This window comes from Corella eumyota, chromosome 1 (genome assembly GCF_963082875.1).
Source record: "Corella eumyota chromosome 1, kaCorEumy4.1, whole genome shotgun sequence".
NCBI lineage: Eukaryota > Metazoa > Chordata > Ascidiacea > Phlebobranchia > Corellidae > Corella > Corella eumyota.
Genome location: NC_137490.1, coordinates 9,662,387 through 9,684,713, shown reverse-complemented (window position 1 = coordinate 9,684,713; position 22,327 = coordinate 9,662,387). Strand labels below are relative to the sequence as shown.

The window sequence follows — 22,327 nt, the reverse complement described above, 5'->3', positions numbered from 1 at the left end:
TAATTTAAAGAGATGGTTCGGTCAAAGAAGTTCTTTTTTAATTATGTTGTAATTTTTCCAACTTGCACGAGGATACCAATATTTTAAAAGTAGTTTTTGAGATATCGGGATTTGCAGTTAAAATCATAGAGATACTAATTTATACAATTAAAAATATTTAAAAAGTAACAACTGTCCTATATAATATTGATAAATTTTGCTTATTATGCTAAGTTTGTTTTCTGCAAAAAAAAAATTAAAAAAGTACAACAAACGGCTCAGAGAGGGCAAAATACGGTTATTTCTCTATGTCTGCCAGCGTATGATCTTACGACGATGACGTCGTGCGTCACGTGACTCGCGAGCGTGGGGAATTTCCCTATTTACAATATTTACCTTCAAATTCCGATATCTCAAAAACTACACGACCAATTTTTAAAATAATAGTATCCTCGTGCAAGTTGAAAAATTTTTTAATATAATCAAAAAAGAAACCATGCGACCGAACCATCTCTTTAACATTTTTTTTCGTATGTTAATAGGTCTATAACGGTAAACATATTTGTAGATTACAGCAATCTTGAATAAATGAAAAAAAAGATTTTAATTACATTTAGTTCCAGCAGCGAAGTGGCGCAACAATTTTTTTTAGTTATGTGTGTCGACGCTTACTTTACTGTTTTTAAAGTTTGCGTTAAGACTACAAACATACTTTATAAGTTTTTTGATAAGCCTGAATGCGGCAAGTTCAAAAACTAATACTAACAATAAAAGTTATTTTTAATATTTAAGGCTACATTCCTATAAAATGAAAATACCAAAACGACTCCAATATTTCACATAGCTCAAATGTTTAACATAAGTCTAATCTAGCACTAAACAAGAATTCTTTAATTTTTTTCTATTTAAATTTTAAATAAATTTCAAACTTTATTTTCTATTTAATTTTTTAACTTATTTATTCAATTTTTTTCTAAGAACTCTGTTAGTCTTAAATTGTAATCCTTTTTAAAAATTAAAACTTTATAAAAGACATCTCCTTTTGCAAAGTTCAATTTTAATTGTGGGGAATTTTATTTATCTTTACAAATAAAAAAATGGTTTCCTTTTTTAAACACTTTTTTTAATTACCTCTTGCTAGCCCCCTCTGTGTAGCGACGTAATTGTGACGCCATGTAAATTAAAGCTGTTTTATATTTAAAAGAAGTTTGACTTTGCAAAATCTGAGTATATATAACTTTAAAGTGTTAAACCCTTTTGTTATTAACAAACAAAACACTATTCTAACACTACACAGCACACGTACAACAAAGTTTGTTTTTTTATGTATAATATTAATAAAACAAGTTATAATTTAGCTTTAAATTAAATATCACGGTTAAAAAAAAGTAGTTTTCATTAAATTTTATAATACCGGGAAAGCAAAAGAATTAAAGTTAATAAAAACATAGATAATTTTAATTGTTACTTTGATGTTACTTTTTGCTTTAATAACCTAATTTGATAAATAGTTATTGATCTTGTGGCTTTTAGTTTTCTGAACAATTACACATCGTCGTTGTCAATCATAAAGCAACATCATTTTGTAAAGCTGTGGATCTGAAATAAAATATTGTTTTTTAGTTAGTTAATATTGTAAACCAATATCTTTTTTAAATAATTTTTAAAGATTGTGTCATTTTTGTGGAACACATTATTTTTGTGAAACAATTGTGTCATTTAAAATTGACACAAAAGTCGTGTAATTTAAAATTGACACAAAATATGTGTCATTTTATATTTTTGACACAAAAGTTGTGTCATTTCTAATGGGACAATATTGTGACACATTGTGTCAATAAAGCCCGCAACCCCTTTTGTGTCACTTTGACAATGCTTCTTTTGTGTTTTAAAGTTTTGTAATAATTTGAGATTATTTTAATTTATTATGGTTCGAAATCTTAGATTTCGAAACATATTGTTATTGTCATTATATTTATTATTATTATGGTTCGAAATCTTAGATTTCGAAACATATTGTTATTGTCATTATATTTATTATTATTATTATTATGGTTCGAAATCTTAGATTTCGAAACATATTGTTATTGTCATTATACTTATTATCATTATTATGGTTCGAAATCTTAGATTTCGAAACATATTGTTATTGTCGTTATACTTATTATTATTATTTTTATTATTATTTTTATTCTTTCTAGTCCCAATTTTGAAAGAAGATATCTTTAGTTCCTTAGAATTTAAAAATCTGAAATTTTAGTATGTTGTTTATTATCAGATTATGTTTTCATTCTCCTATTTACAACATTTAATTATCACTAATTACTAATTAATAAGTGTTTATTTATTAAAATTTAAAGTTTGTTATTTATTTTTTAAATCTTGGTCAATTGTATATCATGATATCAGTAACTCAAAAATGAATTAAAATTTTAATTTTTGTCACTAATTACTAATTAATAGGTGTTTCTTTATTAAAATTTAAAGGTTGTTATTAATTTTTCAAATCTTGGTCAATTGTATATCATGATATTAGTAACTCAAAACTGAATTAAAATTTTAATTTTTAATCACTAAATACTAATTAATAAGTGTTTGTTTATTTAAATTTAAAGGTTGTTGTTAATTTTTTAAATTTTTGTCAATTGTATATTATGATATTAATAACTCAAAAATAAATTAAAATTTTAATTTTTGACACTAATTACTAATAATAGGTGTTTGTTTATTTAAATTTAATGATTGTTATTAGGTTTTTAAATTTTGGTCAGTTATTTGTTATAATATTTATAACTTGAAAATGAAATAAAAATTAATTCTTGTTTGTTTATTATATTTAAATGCTTGTTTGTTGATTAAAAGTTAAAGTCCGATATTAAGCATTAAAAATTTGGTATGATGTATTTTAAAATATAAGTAGTTAAAAAACATATTTGAAAAATAAGTTTCAATTGTTTATCATATTTAAATGCTTGTTTATTTAATTTAAATTAAAAATTAATTTTAGGAATTTAAAATTTGGTATAATCTATATCCTAATATAAACAACTTAAAACTGCTTAAAATATTAGTTTTTGTGTGTATAGTATATATAAATGCTTGTTTGTTTATTCGAAGATATGTAATATTCTTAGTTAATGTTTATGCATATCTTTTTTTATTTATAAAATTTCATGTTAAAAATAATCAAATAATTTCGAACCATATTTTATTTATCAAATAAATCTAGTTATTATTATGGTTCGAAATCTTAGATTTCGAAACATATTGTTATTGTCATTATATTTATTATTATGGTTCGAAATCTTAGATTTCGAAACATATTGTTATTGTCATTATACTTATTATTATTATTATTATTTTTATTATTATTTTTATTCTTTCTAGTCCCAATTTTGAAAGAAGATATCTTTAGTTCCTTAGAATTTAAAAATCTGAAATTTTAGTATGTTGTTTATTATTAGATTATGTTTTCATTCTCCTATTTACAACATTTAATTATCACTAATTACTAATTATTAGGTGTTTATTTATTATAATTTAAAGGTTGTTATTAACTTTTTAAATTTTGGTCAATTGTATATCATGATTTTAGTAACTCAAAAACGAATTAAAATTTTAATTTTTATCACTAATTAATAGGTGTTTGTTTATTCAAATTTAAAGATTCATATTAGGTTTTAAAATTTTGGTCGGTTATATCTTATTATATTTAAAATTTGAAGATAATTAAAAAATACTTCTTGTTTGTTTGTTATATTAAATGCTAGTTTGTTAATTAAAAATCAAAGGTATGTAATATTCTTAGTTAATGTTTATGCATATATTTTTTATTTATAAGATTTTATGTTAAAAATAATCAAATAATTTCGAACCATATTTTATTTATCAAATAAATCTAGTTATGGTTCGAAATCTTAGATTTCGAAACATATTGTTATTGTCAGTGTATTTATTATTATTATTATTATTATTATTATGGTTCGAAATCTTAGATTTCAAAACATATTGTTATTGTCAGTGTATTTATTATTATTATTGTTTTTATTCTTTCTAGTCAGAATTTTGAAAGACGATAACTTTTGTTCTTTAAATCTAAAAATTCTAAATTTTTAGTATGTTTGTTATTATCCCAACGAATCGCAAACCTCCTATTTACGACATTTAATTATCACTAATTACTAATTAATATATTTTATTATTAAAATTTAAATGTTAAATTTTCTGAAATTTTAATATGTTGTTGCTATTATTATTATTATTTTGTATGTTGCTGTTTAAAATAAATATTTAACTTTAGCTAATTATCGTTTAATTATTTTGGGTTTATTTATAAAATAATGGATCCGAGTGAGTTTAACGCTTGAATGATTTAATAGCGTTCTGGTCGCCGTCAAATATCGTCTTTTTCGCTGTCTGAGTTGAAGTAAAAAGTATTGGTTGAAAGTATAAGTAAAATATGAAAATCTAAGTTAAATGTGTGTAAAAGTTTCTATTCAAAAACGGTATAAAAATTAATTTTTGGTTGTTTATAATAAATATTAATTGCTTGTTTTTTATTAAAAATCAAATCAATATTTGGTTGTTACATTTTTATTGATTTAAAATCATGATACAAATGGTAAATTTTATAAAATCTCCATAATATTGTGCAAAGAACATTTATTCGATAATTATATTATAAAGTTTAATACATAAATTGGAATTTTGTGTTGGTTAAATGAATTTTTATCGCGTTGGTTATGCTTTATTTTTTCTTTGTTTAATAAGTTTTATCTTTTCTTATTTTTAGGGTCGCCGGACTGGACTAGTTTTATTTCTATTGTTCTAGGGTCTAACTTAATTTTAAGGTCGCGGGTCTGGACTAGTTTTATTATGGTTCGAAATCTTAGATTTCGAAACATATTGTTATTGTCAGTGTATTTATTATTATTATTATTATTGTTGTTTTTATTCTTTCTAGTCAGAATTTTGAAAGACGATAACTTTTGTTCTTTAAAAGTAAAAGTTCTAAATTTTTAGTATGTTTGTTATTATCCCAACGAATCGCAAACCTCTTATTTACGACATTTAATTATCACTAATTACTAATTAATATATTTTATTATTAAAATTTAAAGATTAAATTTTCTGAAATTTTAATATGTTGATGTTATTATTATTTTGTATGTTGCTATTTAAAATGAAGATTTAACTCTAGCTAAATATCGTTTAATCATTATTTTAGTTTTTTTTTTATAAAATAACGAATCAGTGTGAGTTTAACGCTTGAATAATTTAATAGCGTTCTGGTCGCCGTCAAATATCGTCCTTTTCGCTGTCCATTAAAGTAAAAAATATTGGTTGAAAATTTAAGTAAAATGTTAAAATATAAGTAAACAATGTGTAAAATTTTTGTTTTAATTGTTTTGTTATTATTATATTTTAATACTTGTTTGATTACTAAAAAATCAAGATCGGTAATTTGCTTTTAAATTTAGTTTACTTTTATATTACAATATCAATGAGTGCGTGTTTGCTTGTTAAAATTAGGTTTAAATATAAAAAAGTTTATATTTAAATTTATAATTTAATTAATAAACCTACTAAATAAATTATATTTATAAAAAAGAATCAAACGATTTCGAACCATATTTTATTTATCAAATAAATCTAGTTGTTTTTATTCTTATTTGACAAATTTTGAAAGACGATAACTTTTGTTCTTTAAAAGTAAAAGTTCTAAACTTTTAGTATGTTTGTTATTATCCCAACAAATCGCAAACCTCCTATTTACGACATTTAAATGTCACTAATTACTAATTAATATATTTTATTATTAAAATTTAAAGATTAAATTTTCTGAAATTTTAATATGTTGTTGGTATTATTATTTTATATGTTGCTATTTAAAATGAAGATTCAACTCTAGCTAAATATCATTTAATCATTGTTTTAGTTTTTTTATAAAATAACGAATCAGTGTGAGTTTAACGCTTGAATAATTTAATAGCGTTCTGGTCGCCGTCAAAAATCGTCCTTTTCGCTGTCTATTAAAGTAAAAAATATTGGTTAAAAATTTAAGTAAAATGTTAAAGTACAATTCAAAAATGTGAAACATATTGTTATTGTCATTATACTTATTATTATTATGGTTCGAAATCTTAGATTTCGAAACATATTGTTATTGTCATTATACTTATTATGGTTCGAAATCTTAGATTTCGAAACATATTGTTATTGTCAGTGTATTTATTATTATTATTATTATTGTTTTTATTCTTTCTAGTCAGAATTTTGAAAGACGATAACTTTTGTTCTTTAAAACTAAAAGTTCTAAATTTTTAGTATGTTTGTTATTATCCCAACGAATCGCAAACCTCCTATTTACGACATTTAATTATCACTAATTACTAATTAATATATTTTATTATTAAAATTTAAAGATTACATTTTCTGAAATTTTAATATGTTGTTGGTATTATTATTTTGTATGTTGCTATTTAAAATGAAGATTTAACTCTAGCTAAATATCGTTTAATCATTATTTTAGTTTTTTTATAAAATAACGAATCAGTGTGAGTTTAACGCTTGAATAATTTAATAGCGTTCTGGTCGCCGTCAAAAATCGTCCTTTTCGCTGTCTATTAAAGTAAAAAATATTGGTTGAAAATTTAAGTAAAATGTTAAAGTATAAGTCAAAAATGTGTAAAATTTTTTTTTTAATTGTTTTGTTATTATTATATTTTAATACTCGTTTGGTTACTAAAAAATTAAGATCGGTATTTTGCTTTTAAATTTAGTTTACTTTTCTATTACAATATCGATGAATGCGTGTTCGTTTGTTAAAATTAGGTTTAAATATAAAAAAGTTCATATTTAAATTTATAATTTAATTAATAAACCTACTAAATAAATTATATTTATAAAAAAGAATCAAACGATTTCGAACCATATTTTATTTATCAAATAAATCTAGTTATTATTATTATTTTTATTATTATTATTTTTAGTATTATTATTTTTATTCTTTCTAGTCCCAATTCTGAAAGGCGATATCTAACCTTAGAATTTAAAAATCTGAAATTTTAGTATGTTGTTTATTATCAGATTATGTTTTCATTCTCCTATTTACAACATTTAATTATTACTAATTACTAATTAATAGGTGTTTATTTATTATAATTTAAAGGTTGTTATTAACTTTTTAAATTTTGATCAATTGTATATCATGATATTAGTAACTCAAAAACGAATTAAAATTTTAATTTTTATCACTAATTAATAGGTGTTTGTTTATTAAAACTTAAAGGTTGTTATTAACTTTTTAAATCTTGGTCAATTGTATATCATGATATTACTAACTCAAAAATGAATTAAAATTTTCATCACTAATTACTAATTAATGGGTGTTTGTTTATTCAAATTTAAAGATTGATATTAGGTTTTTAAATTTTGGTCGGTTATATCTTATTATATTTAAAATTTGAAGATAATTAAAAAATAATTCTTGTTTGTTTGTTATATTAAATGCTGGTTTGTTAATTAAAAATCAAAGATATGTAATATTCTTAGTTAATGTTTATGCATATATTTTTTATTTATAAAATTTTATGTTAAAAATAATCAAATAATTTCGAACCATATTTTATTTATCAAATAAATCTAGTTATGGTTCGAAATCTTAGATTTCGAAACATATTGTTATTGTCATTATACTTATTATTATTATTATTATTATTTTTATTATTATTTTTATTCTTTCTAGTCCCAATTTTGAAAGAAGATATCTAACCTTAGAATTTAAAAATCTGAAATTTTAGTATGTTGTTTATTATCAGATTATGTTTTCATTCTCCTATTTACAACATTTAATTATTACTAATTACTAATTAATAGGTGTTTATTTATTATAATTTAAAGGTTGTTATTAACTTTTTAAATTTTGATCAATTGTATATCATGATATTAGTAACTCAAAAACGAATTAAAATTTTAATTTTTATCCTTAATTACTAATTAATAGGTGTTTGTTTATTAAAATTTAAAGGTTGTTATTAACTTTTTAAATCTTGGTCAATTGTATATCATGATATTACTAACTCAAAAATGAATTAAAATTTTCATCACTAATTACTAATTAATGGGTGTTTGTTTATTCAAATTTAAAGATTGATATTAGGTTTTTAAATTTTGGTCGGTTATATCTTATTATATTTAAAATTTGAAGATAATTAAAAAATAATTCTTGTTTGTTTGTTATATTAAATGCTGGTTTGTTAATTAAAAATCAAAGATATGTAATATTCTTAGTTAATGTTTATGCATATATTTTTTATTTATAAAATTTTATGTTAAAAATAATCAAATAATTTCGAACCATATTTTATTTATCAAATAAATCTAGTTATGGTTCGAAATCTTAGATTTCGAAACATATTGTTATTGTCATTATACTTATTATTATTATTATTATTATTTTTATTATTATTTTTATTCTTTCTAGTCCCAATTTTGAAAGAAGATATCTAACCTTAGAATTTAAAAATCTGAAATTTTAGTATGTTGTTTATTATCAGATTATGTTTTCATTCTCCTATTTACAACATTTAATTATTACTAATTACTAATTAATAGGTGTTTATTTATTATAATTTAAAGGTTGTTATTAACTTTTTAAATTTTGATCAATTGTATATCATGATATTAGTAACTCAAAAATAAATTAAAATTTTAATTTTTATCCTTAATTACTAATTAATAGGTGTTTGTTTATTAAAATTTAAAGGTTGTTATTAACTTTTTAAATCTTGGTCAATTGTATATCATGATATTACTAACTCAAAAATGAATTAAAATTTTCATCACTAATTTCTAATTAATGAGTGTTTGTTTATTCAAATTTAAAGGTTGATATTAGGTTTTTAAATTTTGGTCGGTTATATCTTATTATATTTATAATTTGAAGATAATTAAAAAATAATTCTTGTTTGTTTGTTATATTAAATGCTGGTTTGTTAATCAAAAATCAAAGTTATGTAATATTCTTAGTTAATGTTTATGCATATATTTTTTATTTATAAAATTTTATGTTAAAAATAATCAAATAATTTCGAACCATATTTTATTTATCAAATAAATCTAGTTATGGTTCAAAATCTTAGATTTCGAAACATATTGTTATTGTCATTATACTTATTATTATTATTATTTTTATTATTATTTTTATTCTTTCTAGTCCCAATTTTAAAAGAAGATATCTTTAGTTCCTTAGAAATTAAAAATCTGAAATTTTAGTATGTTGTTTATTATCAGATTATGTTTTCATTCTCCTATTTACAACATTTAATTATTACTAATTACTAATTAATAAGTGTTTATTTATTAAAATTTAAAGTTTGTTATTTATTTTTTAAATCTTGGCCATTTGTATATCATGATATTGGTAACTCAAAAATAAAATAAAATTCTAATTTTTATGACTAATTACTAATTATTAAGTGTTTATTTATTAAAATTTAAAGATTGTTATTTATTTTTTAAATCTCGGCCATTTGTATATCATGATATTGGTAACTCAAAAATGAATTAAAATTTTAATTTTTATCACTAATTACTAATTAATAGGTGTTTATTTATTAAAATTTAAAGATTGTTATTTATTTTTTAAATGTTGGCCATTTGTATATCATGATATTAGTAACTCAAAAATGAATTAAAATTTTAATTTTTATCACTAATTACTTATTAATAGATGTTTATATATTAAAATTTAAAGATTGTTATTGCTTTTTTAAATCTTGGTCTATTGTATATCATAATAGCAGTAACTCAAAAATAGATAAAAAATTTAATTTTTGTTTATTTATTATATTTAAATTATTGTTTATTTATTTAAAATTAAAGTTCGACATTAAGTATTTAAAATTTAATATAATGTATTTTATAATATAAGAAGTTAAAAAACATATTTAAAAAATAATTTTTGTTTATTTATCATATGTAAATGCTTGTTTATTTATTAAAAATCAAAAATGAATTTTAGGAATTTAAAATTTAGTCTAATGTGTATCCTGATATTAACAACTTAAAACTCGGTAAAAATATTAATTTTTGTATGTATATAATATTTAAATGCTTTTTTGTTTATTAAAAATCAAATATATGTAATATTTTTAGTTAATTTTTATGTAAACCTTTTATAATTTTAAAAATTTATGTTAAAAATAATCTAATAATTTTGAACCATATTTTATTTATCAAATAAATCTAGTTATTATTATGGTTCGAAATCTTAGATTTCGAAACATATTGTTATTGTCAGTGTATTTATTATGGTTCGAAATCTTAGATTTCGAAACATATTGTTATTGTCCGTATATTTATTATTATTTTTATTTTTATTCTTACTAATCCGAATTTTGAAATCGAATAACTTTTGATTTTGTGTATATAAATTTTTTAAATTTTAGTATGTTGTTTATTATCATATTGTGTTTCAATCCTCCTATTTTGATAATTTAAATATTATTAATTAGTAATTAATAGGTGTTTGTTTATTAAAATTTAAAGATCGTTATTAAGTTTTCAAATGTTGGTCAGTTATATATTATAATATTAATAACTCGAAAATCGATTAAAAATTTAATTTTTGTTTGTTTATTATATTTAAATTCTTGTTTGTTTATTAAAAATCAAAAATCAATTTTAGGAATTTAAAATGAAGTATAATGTATATCCTGATATTAACAACATTAAATTGGGTTGAAAAATTCATTTTATTTGTATAATATATTTAAATGGTTGTTTGTTTATTAAAAATCAAAGATATGTTATATTCTTAGTTAAGGTGTAAGCATATTTTTTTTTTATAATAATTTATGCTAAACATAATTAAATAATTTCGAACCATATTTTATTTATCAAATAAATCTAGTTGTTTTTATTCTTTCTAGTCAGAATTTTGAAAGACGATAACTTTTGTTCTTTAAAAGTAAAAGTTCTAAATTTTTAGTATGTTTGTTATTATCCCAACGAATCGCAAACCTCCTATTTACGACATTTAAATGTCACTAATTACTAATTAATATATTTTATTATTAAAATTTAAAGATTAAATTTTCTGAAATTTTAATATGTTGCTGTTATTATTATTTTGTATGTTGCTATTTAAAATGAAGATTTAACTCTAGCTAAATATCGTTTAATCATTATTTTTGTTTTTTTATAAAATAACGAATCAGTGTGAGTTTAACGCTTGAATAATTTAATAGCGTTCTGGTCGCCGTCAAAAATCGTCCTTTTCGCTGTCTATTAAAGTAAAAAATATTGGTTGAAAATTTAAGTAAAATGTTACAGTATAAGTCAAAAATGTGTAAATTTTGTATTTTTAATTGTTTTGTTATTATTATATTTTAATACTCGTTTGATTACTAAAAAATTAAGATCGGTATTTTGCTTTTAAATTTAGTTTACTTTTCTATTACAATATCAATGAATGCGTGTTCGTTTGTTAAAATTAGGTTTAAATATAAAAAAGTTCATATTTGAATTTATAATTTAATTAATAAACCTACTAAATAAATTATATTTATAAACAAAAATCAAATGATTTCGAACCATATTTTATTTATCAAATAAATCTAGTTGTTTTTATTCTTATTTGACGAATTTTGAAAGACGATAACTTTTGTTCTTTAAAAGTAAAAGTTCTAAATTTTTAGTATGTTTATAATTATCCCAACGAATCGCAAACCTCCTATTAACGACATTTAATTATCACTAATTACTAATTAATATATTTTATTATTAAAATTTAAAGATTAAATTTGCTGAAATTTTAATATGTTGTTGGTATTATTATTTTGTATGTTGCTATTTAAAATGAAGATTTAACTCTAGCTAAATATCGTTTAATCATTATTTTATTTTTTTTATAAAATAATGAATCAGTGTGAGTTTAACGCTTGAATAATTTAATAGCGTTCTGGTCGCCGTCAAAAATCGTCTTTTTCGCTGTGTTTTACTAAAAAATTAAGATCGGTATTTTGCTTTTAAATTTAGTTTACTTTTATATTACAATATCAATGAATGCGTGTTCGTTTGTTAAAATTAGGTTTAATTATGGTTCGAAATCTTAGATTTCGAAACATATTGTTATTGTCATTATACTTATTATTATTATTATTATTTTTATTCTTTCTAGTCCCAATTTTGAAAGAAGATATCTTTAGTTCCTTAGAATTTAAAAATCTGAAATTTTAGTATGTTGTTTATTATCAGATCATGTTTTCATTCTCCTATTTACAACATTTAATTATCACTAATTACTAATTAATAAGTGTTTATTTATTAAAATTTAAAGGTTGTTATTAATTTTTCAAATCTTTGTCAATTGTATATCATGATATTAGTAACTCAAAAATGAATTAAAATTTTTAATTTTTATCACTAATTACTAATTAATAGATGTTTGTTCATTAAAATTTAAAGGTTGTTATTAACTTTTCAAATCTTGGTCAATTGTATATCATGATATTAGTATCTCAAAAATGAATTAAAATTTTTAAATTTCATCACTAATTACTAATTAATAGATGTTTGTTCATTAAAATTTAAAGGTTGTTATTAATTTTTCAAGTCTTGGTCAATTGTATATTATGATATTAGTATCTCAAAAATGAATTAAAATTTTTAAATTTCATCACTAATTACTAATTAATAGATGTTTGTTCATTAAAATTTAAATGTTGTTATTAATTTTTCAAATCTTGGTCAATTGTATATCATGATATTAGTATCTTAAAAATAATTTAAAATTTTAATTTTTATCACTAATTACTAATTAATATTTGTTTGTTCATTAAAATTTAAAGGTTGTTATTATTTTTTCAAATTTTTGTCAATTGTATATGATGATATTAGAATCTCAAAAATGAATTAAAATTTTTATTTTTATTACTAATTACTAATTAATATTTGTTTGTTCATTAAAATTTACAGGTTGTTATTAATTTTTTAAATCTTTGTCAATTGTATATCATGATATCAATAACTTATAAACGAGTTAACAATTTATTTAAATGCTTGTTAATTAAACAGTTTTAACGTGTGCGCATCCAAATAAATAGTTTTTTATTGTCTTGTTTTATTTGTTTAGTTATACTACTTATTCACAAGAATTGTTTAAACAGCCATGTCCTATTTATAGCATATTGTTAAGCACTTTAAATTCTCATGCAGCGTCTTATTAAATTCTTATCAGGTTGGTTACGCTCTATTTTTTCTTTGTTTATTTTTTTTTATTTTCTGGTAATTTCCAAGGTTGCAGGACTCCGCCAAATTTTTATTGTTCTGCGCTTCAACTTTCAATGTGGCGTCCTAAAAAGTTTTTATCGCGTTGGTTACGCTCTGGTTTTTCATTTTTTAATTACTGTTTGTCCTTTGTTAGTTTTTTAGGCCGCATAGCTGGTCTGAAATTCTATTGTTTTGCGCTCCAATTTCCCGTTCGTCGTTACAATAAACTCTTATCCCGCAATTCACGCTCTATTTAGTGATTATTTATTTAATCAGTCGTATCTTGATTAGGTGTAAAAAGTAAACCTTGATAAAGTCGTATTTCTTCTATGATTTTTTAGTTGTTTTGCCTTTTTTATTTTGTTCCCTATATAAGCTCCCTTTCGGGTCAATTATCTTCAGTTATGTTATGTAAACAATGTTGTGTAGTTTGTAGTCTATTTCAAGTGAAAGTGTTATTCTAATAGTTTTAAATTATTTATTTAGTTCAATACGCTAGTTCTTTAACTTATTTATTTAGTTACAAGCTAGTTCTTTAACTTATTTATTTAGTTACACGCTATTTTTTTCTGTTAACGGCGCCTATTGTAGAATTTTTATGTTTACTAAACAAAGCAACTTTAAAAAGATAATTTTATATAAAACAACGTACAGCTGTTTGTATTATATAAAGCATAACAAGTTATTTAATTTATATTTCAGCACAGTTTTATCTCAAATATATTATTTTATCAACTATTATTACAATGCCAAAACGTAGATTTCACAATCAAATTATGATTGATCAAAAAAGAAAAAGGAGAGCTTTAAAAGCAGCTAGTGAAACTAGTTTAGAAGAACCTCTCAAGAGGGCCGAAAGTAAGAAGAAATATTATCTAGAAAACAAGTCATTGTATTCGCAAAAAGATCGTGAAAGGTATCTAGCCAATCCACAGTACTTTAAAGACAATGCCAGGAAAAATTATGAAGAAAGTCCCGAGAAAAAGAAACAGACGAGCCGCGATGCATATTCGAAAAACCCGCAGTACACTATTAGCAAGATGATTTCACGTTATAATGAAAATCCCGAAGATACTAAAAGGAGAACGCGACTGAGTTACGAGACGAATCCAGCTTATATTAGATAGATAACACAGGAAAAGTACAGAACCAATCCCGAATACACGAAGAAGATAACACAGGAAAAGTACAGAACTAATCCCGAATACACGAAGAAGATAACACAGGAAAAATACAGAACAAATCCCGCTTACACAAAACAGAAGACCACAATAAAATACAGAATAAATCCATCATACACGATCAATAAAAATTCCGAATACAACATGTTAAAACCCGAGCAACCCTCAAAAAGAAGTAAAAAACAATACAAAAAGGTTAAATCTGCACAAAGTCAAAACGTCGACGCCGCAATCAATTTGTTTCGAGGGATTCCGTAGTTGAATTTTTGGAGGGTTTCCGTGGTTGAATTAAATGTGATGAGACACCGAGCCCACGCCTGTACTACCAAGTTGCAACATGATGGCCTCAAATGGATCTGTTTAACCTGCAAACGGCATCTTTTAAAGGATTTCATTCCACCTCAAGCTTATGTGAACAATTTTGCTTTGCCTGCACCAGATCTTCCAGCGTTAAATGACTTGGAAAGACATCTTATATCCCCAGTCATTCCTTTTATGAAAGTAGTTTCGTTGCCGAAAGGAATGATGAAAGGTGTTCATGGTCCAGTCATTTGCGTTCGGAGTGACGTCGAAGAAACCGCAAAAGTTTTGCCGCGATCCCTAAATGATGACACCTTCATCAGGGTCAAGCTGAAACGAAAACTCAAGTACAAAGGTCATCATTTATATCGTTACGTCAGCGTACAAAACATTCGCATTTGGTTAAAATATCTAAAAGAAAACCATCCGGCATATAAAGGTTAGTAACATGTTAGCTAATTTATTTGATAATGTGTATGTAGCCTATAGCTTAATATTTATTTAAAATATGCAGAGCTTTATTTTTTTATTCTAACATTTTTTACATAAAATCCCAAATAATATTAAGCGTAATAAACACACCAGACGTTATATCTTAAGTTGCTATAAAGCGCTTGTAATTTAAGTTTAATAATCATCTTTCAAACGTAAGGTGACGCCAATTTAGTAAATAATGACGTAACAATGGCACAGACGTTTTTTAACTTAGTTTTTGTTGTTTTTTTCGCGCTTTCTAGGTGAACATGTAGGTGAACATGTTTTAGGTGAACATGTTTTAACAAAAATTTACTAAACAAGCCTTTTATTTACAAAACAAGTCTAGGAATTAGGTAAGAATTACCTAAACGGACAAATAAAATTGTAGGCTAGTGAGCGTATATAAGATTTTTTTACTTAAACTGTCTGACTGCCAATATCTTGTCTGGCTGCTTAAAAGCAATTTAATATTATTTGCAATACAAAAAATTTTGAACACCGACTATGTTTTTTTTTATAAAACTTTAATTAACCAGACTTCTAATGACTTCTTTACAGATATAGAGATTGATGAAGCACAATTATTGGAATGGAATCCTGAGATTGACCAAGAAACGTTAAATGGAGATGAAGATTTAGGTATAAGATTTTAAGTATACTTTATTTTTAATTTTATCTTAACCCAATAAATAGTAAAACATAAAATGATTTATCAAGCTAGTTAAAGCTTTATTTTTAATAATTATTTCTTTACATTTATTTATCTTATTTATAATGTTTAAAATTAAATTACAGATGAGGAGCAAGTCTGTATGAGGGAAAGCAACGGTGGGGGCATAGATAAAATCATCGTTGAAATTCTTTTTGGAGATGATGAGTTAAGTATTGCTTCAACTGATGGTCAAGGGGTGAGTATTGCTTCGACTGATGGTCAAGGGGTGAGTATTGCTTCAACTGATGGTCAAGGGGTGAGTATTGCTTTGACTGATGGTCAAGGGGTATTGCTTCGACTGATGGTCAAGAGGTGAGTATTGCTTCAATTGATGACATAGGGGTAAGTAATTTCACTTTTGATGGTGACCAGGTGTATTGCTTCGACTGATGGTCAAGAGGTGAGTATTGCTTCAATTGATGGCATAGGGGTAAGTAATTTCACTTTTGATGGTGACCAGGTGAGTCATGAGGTAGGTATGGATAAAGTAGAAACAGATTTTACCCAATCTACTGCTCCTCTTTATACTTGTTTTCAGCCTACAGATTTTGCCAAGCATGTTAGTGATGCAATCCATGATGATGTACTGTGCCTGGCTCCAGCTGAGAATAACACTCCACTTATGGCTATCCGAAATGAGGCTTTGGCTTTTCCATCAATTTTTTGTGATGGAGCAAACACTTTCGAAGAGGAGCGGCCTCAAAAAATTGGGATTGGTGCCTATTGTAACCGTCAGCTTTTTTCTTATTACAATATTTTTTCTAGTGACCCCACTTATATTTTTTATTTACAGTATGTTAAAGAGATAACCGAGTTAATGTCTGCAATTTCCATTGCTATGAGAAAAAATAAGTCGCCTTTGTTAACTACTATTACTCCTAAAGTATTACTTAATCAAGATTCTTTAAGAAATATATTTAGGAATGATGAAGGTTACAAGTTTATGAAAACTGTAAGAGGATCACCAGCCTACTGGGAGAAAACAATGAATGATTTATTTGCTATGATCAGACAGCTGGGATTACCAACATTTTTTTGCAGTTTTTCAGCAGGTATATTTTACATTTATTTTTATGGTAATTTTAAATATAATTTTTTAACATTTATTATATATATAAAAAATTGTAAATAAAAAAGCAAATTATTCATATTTTTTGATGTTTAAAAAAATGTTTTTTCTTTTATTTTAAAAGGTGACCGCCGTTTGAAGGAGATTGTTCAGAGCATTTGCAAGCAATTAAATGTGGAGTACAAGGAAGACTTTAGTTGGTCTGAGTACTGTCAGTTGATTGCGAGCAATCCTGTGATGGCTGCGAGGATGTTTTATGACCAAATGCTTCTTTCATGATTTGTTGATGAACAAATCAAATCCAGTGGGAGAAGTTGTTGATTATTTTTACAGGGTAGAGTTTCAGGCGAGAGGTTGGCCACACATTCATGCTTTGCTGTGGATCAAGAATGCTCCTGTGTTTAAACATGATGATCCTGAAATCATCCGTGCGTTCATTGATCAACATATAACTTGTGAGATTCCTGATCCAGAGGTCGATCCAAAGCTTTATGAGATGGTCACTTCTACACAGACTCATAGCAAGAGACACACCCGATCCTGTAGAAAGAAAAACAAAACTTGTCGTTTTAATTTCCCTCGTAAAATATCTAATCGTACTTTTATATCTAAACCTAAAAATACAGCAAACAAATTAGAGGATGCTAAAAAAGTATTACTTCTTATTTTGGAAGCTATCAAGGAACTAAATGAGAGTAATATTTTTTCTGCATCTGAAATTTTTAAGTTTGCTTGTATATCCCAAGATGAATTTGAAGACGCTGTTAATATTTTAGGTACACGAAACCAGGTTGTTTTAAAACGCAATTCGGAAGAGATGTGGATAAATCCCTACAACCCAAATTTACTTCGCGCATGGAATGCAAATATGGACATCCAATATGTTTTAGATCCATACAGGTATTATAATATATACGGTTTTATAAATTTTTTTTATGTGCTATAAAGTTACATTTGACCTAGACAATATCAATTGTAAAAGTCATAATTAATTTTTATTTTAATTTCACAGTTGTGTTATGTACATTCTCTCCTACATTACTAAGGAGGAGAGGGAAGTTGCAATGTTCATTAAACAAGCACAGAAGGAGGCGCGTGAAGGAAATTTGGATGCGATGAAAGAACTGAAGTCACTTTCTAATGTCTATCTTAGTCATCGGGAAGTGTCTGTGATGGAAGCGATCTATCGTGTTGGGGGTTTACCATTGAAATCGTGTACCAGAAATGTTGTTTTTATACCTGTGGATGCTGACAGTACCAGGTTAGTTTCGTTAGTCTTACAAATAACATGAAAAATAAAGAATTTTTTTATATGTTTATTAGCTTTCTATAATTGTATAATTTAAAGTTAATCTCAGGTAATTTCAATATTAAATTAGTGCACTTTGTTAGGTCAGATGTAAATATCAGGTATAAAATATGCAATATTATTGTTATGTATGGGTTATCAAAGAGCTTTGGTTTTGTTAGGTCAGATGTAAATATCAGGTATAAACTTTACTTTTATTTTAAGGATTTCTTTACCTTTGTCAGTATTACAATCGCAAGCGGAAGATGGCATTCAAAATATGTGGATGACGAGTTTAGTGGATCGTTATCTTAATCGACCTGATTTGCAACAATTCCAGAATCTCTGTTTGGCGGAATTCTGTTCCAAATATAGAGTAATTTATGATGATTTAAAAGATGGAGCAGATAATGGAGATGTGTCAGAGTATTCTGTGTTTTTACTAAAAAATGACATGGGTCGTATTAAAAAACGGTGAGTTACCTGTTTTTTCATAATGTATAATGTGTTTTACCTACTTCAATTAAAAATTACATAAAATATTTTTTTGTTTTAAATTTTTTTTTTGTCTACATAGCCTATAAAGTAAGAATAACAACTATTTTTATACTGTTTTTTTATTTATATATTTAGAATGGGACGGTCTGCAGTGATTAAACACTGTAAGCTCAATAAAGAACGAGACGGTGATCAATATTTTGAAAGAATCTTGCGATTGTAACTTTCCTCATCGTAATATAAAAGCCCTCATGCCTAATGGTCATAGCACTTACGAAGATTTTTATGAAAACGGAGAAATTTTCACAACAGATTCTGTTTTGAATGTGAAGGATGTCGTAATTAACAACATGGCGGACTTCACAAGCCACATTGAAGAAGCATTGGAAACAGCGACAGAATCGATGGATCTGGAAGATCTTGAAGATGCTTGGGCAAACTTAGCTCCCCAAACTGAATCAGATCGACTGGAATTGAAGGACCTTAAAAAATCTGACGTTGTTGATAGTGAAGAAGAAGAGGTGCCAGCTGAACTGACTGTTGTGAAAAATCTCCCAACTTCTCAAATTTCCGAATGTGTGAGTGCTCAACCATCAATTGCTTATGCTGAGGGTATGAATATGATACGGACTTTAAACGGTAATCAACATGCTATATTCAACTATGTACGTCTTTGGTGTTTAAAAAAATTACATGAAGACACTCCTGAACCTTTAAGACTATTTTTGACTGGTGGTGCTGGAACTGGAAAAAGCCATATGATTCACTGTATTTTCTTTGAAATGCAACGTGTTTTTCAAAGAGCAGTTGACACTCCGGATAGTTCTTCTGTATTATTAATTGCTCCAACAGGTGTCTCTGCTTTTGCCATAGGGGGTCAAACCATTCATCATGCTTTCCGCATCAGTCCAGGAATGAGGCTGAATTACATGAAAGGTCTTACTGAAGAAACTGCAAACACACTACGATCACAATATCAAAATCTTAAACTTTTAATTATCAATGAAATTTCAATGGTCAGCAAGGAAATGTTAGGTGTCATTAGCGAACGTCTTAATCAAATTCTCCGACCAAATTAAAAAAATTCTTCTTTTGGAAATGTTGGTGTGATTGCAGTAGGTGACTTTCATCAGCTTCCTCCTGTCAAAGCCTGTGCTATGTATGATGTTGATCCTGGCTCCCTCCTTCCTGAACACTAGCTTCATTTCAAAGTTCACCATCTTGATGAAATTGTGAGGCAGAAATGTGACCAACAGTTTGCGACAATGCTAAACAGACTTCGAGTCAAAGTTAACACAATCATTCAAAAATCTGACGATGAATTACTTCAATCTAAAATTTTAAACAAAGATACTAATTTGGGTAGTAATATTTTGCACATATTTGGCACTAATCGTGAAGTTAATATGCACAATTCTAGAGTTATTGAAAAACTGGACAATCTGTACGACTTAAAAGCTGTTGACATTTCGAAAAATTTAAGTGGAAAAACTTGTATTGAATCTGTGAATTTTAAATATCCTGCAGCAGCCTATCAAAAAACTATAATTTTTGATGGGGTTATTCAAGTTGCCGTGGGATGTCGTGTCATGATCTTGGTGAACATTGACGTAGCTGATGGTATCTGCAACGGTTGTATTGGAACTGTAAGATGCATCATTGAGGGTGAAATGAAATATGGTCTTCCCCAATACATCGGAATCTCATTTGATTCTTCTAAGGTTGGGAAAAATCGTAGATTAAAACAACCGTACTACAAAGAGGTTGGTGAAGATTGTCTTTTGATCGAACCACATCTTTGCCAACCGATTAGATCTGGGACCAAAACTTACAGCAGATACCAGTTTCCAATACGTCTATGTTATGCCTGCACTGTTCACAAAATCCAAGGGATGACACTTCAAAATGCAGTCGTTGACATGGCTAAAATTAATCGCGCAGGTAACTTGATTAGTTTAATATTGTACATAAAAAAATGTAAAGTCAATTTTTCGTGTTAAACTACATTTCTAAATAAATTATTTATGTTTTTTAGGACAAGCTTATGTCGCTTTGAGTAGATGTCAAGAGTTAAAAGGATTGCATCTCAAAAATTATAATTCGGACTTTATCCATACCAAACATTCGATTATTCAAGCTGTGGAAAAAATGCCTAAAATTATTTCGCATCAACTATTCCCCATTCAAACTTTAAAGCAACATGATTCTCATTTAGTAATAAATGCAATTAATGCACAATCTTTATCTTTGCATATTGATGATTTCAAATCCTACCATGAACTTTTAAAATCAGATGTTATTTGTGTCAGTGAAACATGGTGTAAAGAGACAGATTTAACTACAAGGTACTTTTACTTTATTTAGTTATCTATATATTTACTTGTTTGTTTTAATAATTTCTAGTTGGTGAACTGATGATCTCTTACAGTCGCTAATTAACTCAATTTACATTATTTTTAGGTTTGAAATCGAAAGCCATTTCCTTTTACGATTTGACCGAAACAAAGGATCGCGAGGTAGTGGCATAATTATTTACATAAAAAACAATTTGGATCATCAATTTCTTGAACACTATTCGGACTCCTATTATAATCAAATCATGTGTGTCAAAGTAAAAGATTGTGTTATATGCGCAGTGTACAGGCCCCCCAATTCAACAACTACCAACTTTCTAAGATTTATTTTGAAAATTCAAAAATCTTATGGCACTGTAATTTTATTGGGTGATTTCAATGAAAATTTATTAAGGTAATTTTTAATTCATTATAAGATTTAATAGGAAATATTTTTAAATTATGTATAGATTATAATTTTCTTATACACTAATTTTATTATTGAACATATTGTGGTTATTTAAAAAGATTATTTTTAAATTTTAGTGATCGGAGACTTCCTATAAATGAAGAATTGGTCGAAAACAATTTTCTGCAATTAATGAAGACTTCTACAACAACAAACAACACCTTGTTAGATCACATTTATACTTCAAAAAAGCTGCCTTGTCATGTGGGAATTCTTTCTGTGCATTTCAGTTACCACAACGCCATTTATATCGCCTTATGCAACAATGAAAATTGTGAATATAATCAAGGTAAATCACTAACCAAAAATAAGTTTAAAGTTTTTATATTTTTCATAAGTTTATGTCGTATTTATAATATTTTTTTTACTCTACAGCTGCTGCAAATCATTTTTCTATGGAACAAACCAATAATAAGACTTTAAACAAAACCAATAATAAGACTTTACAAACTAATTTTAAATCCGAAACTCCAATCATTCAAGTTAAATCTAGTAAAAACCACATAAAACTTTAAGTTAATTCATACAACCTCTCGGACAACACTCTTATTCTTGGCAAAGCTCGAGTTATTGATTTTATGGCAAGTAGAGTTTCTCATGATTTGGTTAATTCTTTAAGAAGAATTGGTTTTAACGTGACAGCAACTATCAACGATTCTCAACGTGGATATTCTTGTGGATACATTGGTATTGGAGCAAGCTGGTCAATCTATCAGGCTGTGATGAACGACGAAGATTGGCTTAAC

General features: G+C 25.4%; 2 protein-coding genes and 1 long non-coding RNA gene across 3 annotated transcripts; all 3 read left to right on the top strand.

Annotated features, from left to right (window-relative positions):
* Positions 1–15,444: 15,444 nt before the first annotated feature.
* Positions 15,445–16,276, top strand: LOC145763359 (uncharacterized). The gene is made up of 3 exons (XR_014288412.1): positions 15,445–15,565; positions 15,771–15,851; positions 16,008–16,276. It is a non-coding gene; the product is annotated as an uncharacterized LOC145763359 (long non-coding RNA).
* An 852-nt stretch (positions 16,277–17,128) lies between these two features.
* Positions 17,129–19,142, top strand: LOC145763358 (uncharacterized). Its single transcript, XM_082574794.1, has 4 exons — positions 17,129–17,893; positions 18,006–18,254; positions 18,507–18,755; positions 18,915–19,142. Exons 1-4 carry the CDS (start codon positions 17,250–17,252, stop codon positions 19,000–19,002), a joined length of 1,230 nt encoding a protein of 409 aa, XP_082430920.1. The 5' UTR covers positions 17,129–17,249; the 3' UTR covers positions 19,003–19,142.
* A 715-nt stretch (positions 19,143–19,857) lies between these two features.
* LOC145763357 (uncharacterized) lies at positions 19,858–22,103 on the top strand. The gene is made up of 5 exons (XM_082574793.1): positions 19,858–20,720; positions 20,815–21,124; positions 21,240–21,527; positions 21,659–21,870; positions 21,957–22,103. The coding sequence occupies exons 1-5, from the start codon at positions 20,045–20,047 to the stop codon at positions 22,094–22,096; spliced, it is 1,626 nt and encodes a 541-aa protein (XP_082430919.1). The 5' UTR covers positions 19,858–20,044; the 3' UTR covers positions 22,097–22,103.
* Positions 22,104–22,327: the final 224 nt, after the last annotated feature.

What these genes read in the sequence shown, in the direction of transcription:
- LOC145763358 (XM_082574794.1), top strand. Translation starts at nt 17,250, where the DNA reads ATGACCAAATGCTTCTTTCATGATTTGTTGATGAACAAATCAAATCCA. An exon ending in TATGTTTTAGATCCATACAG is followed by an intron (nt 17,894 to 18,005) that starts GTATTATAATAT and finishes TTAATTTCACAG; the next exon opens with TTGTGTTATGTACATTCTCT. An exon ending in GTGGATGCTGACAGTACCAG is followed by an intron (nt 18,255 to 18,506) that starts GTTAGTTTCGTT and finishes TTTTATTTTAAG; the next exon opens with GATTTCTTTACCTTTGTCAG.
- LOC145763357 (XM_082574793.1), top strand. Translation starts at nt 20,045, where the DNA reads ATGCTAAACAGACTTCGAGTCAAAGTTAACACAATCATTCAAAAATCT. An exon ending in GAGACAGATTTAACTACAAG is followed by an intron (nt 21,125 to 21,239) that starts GTACTTTTACTT and finishes CATTATTTTTAG; the next exon opens with GTTTGAAATCGAAAGCCATT. An exon ending in TTCAATGAAAATTTATTAAG is followed by an intron (nt 21,528 to 21,658) that starts GTAATTTTTAAT and finishes TTTAAATTTTAG; the next exon opens with TGATCGGAGACTTCCTATAA.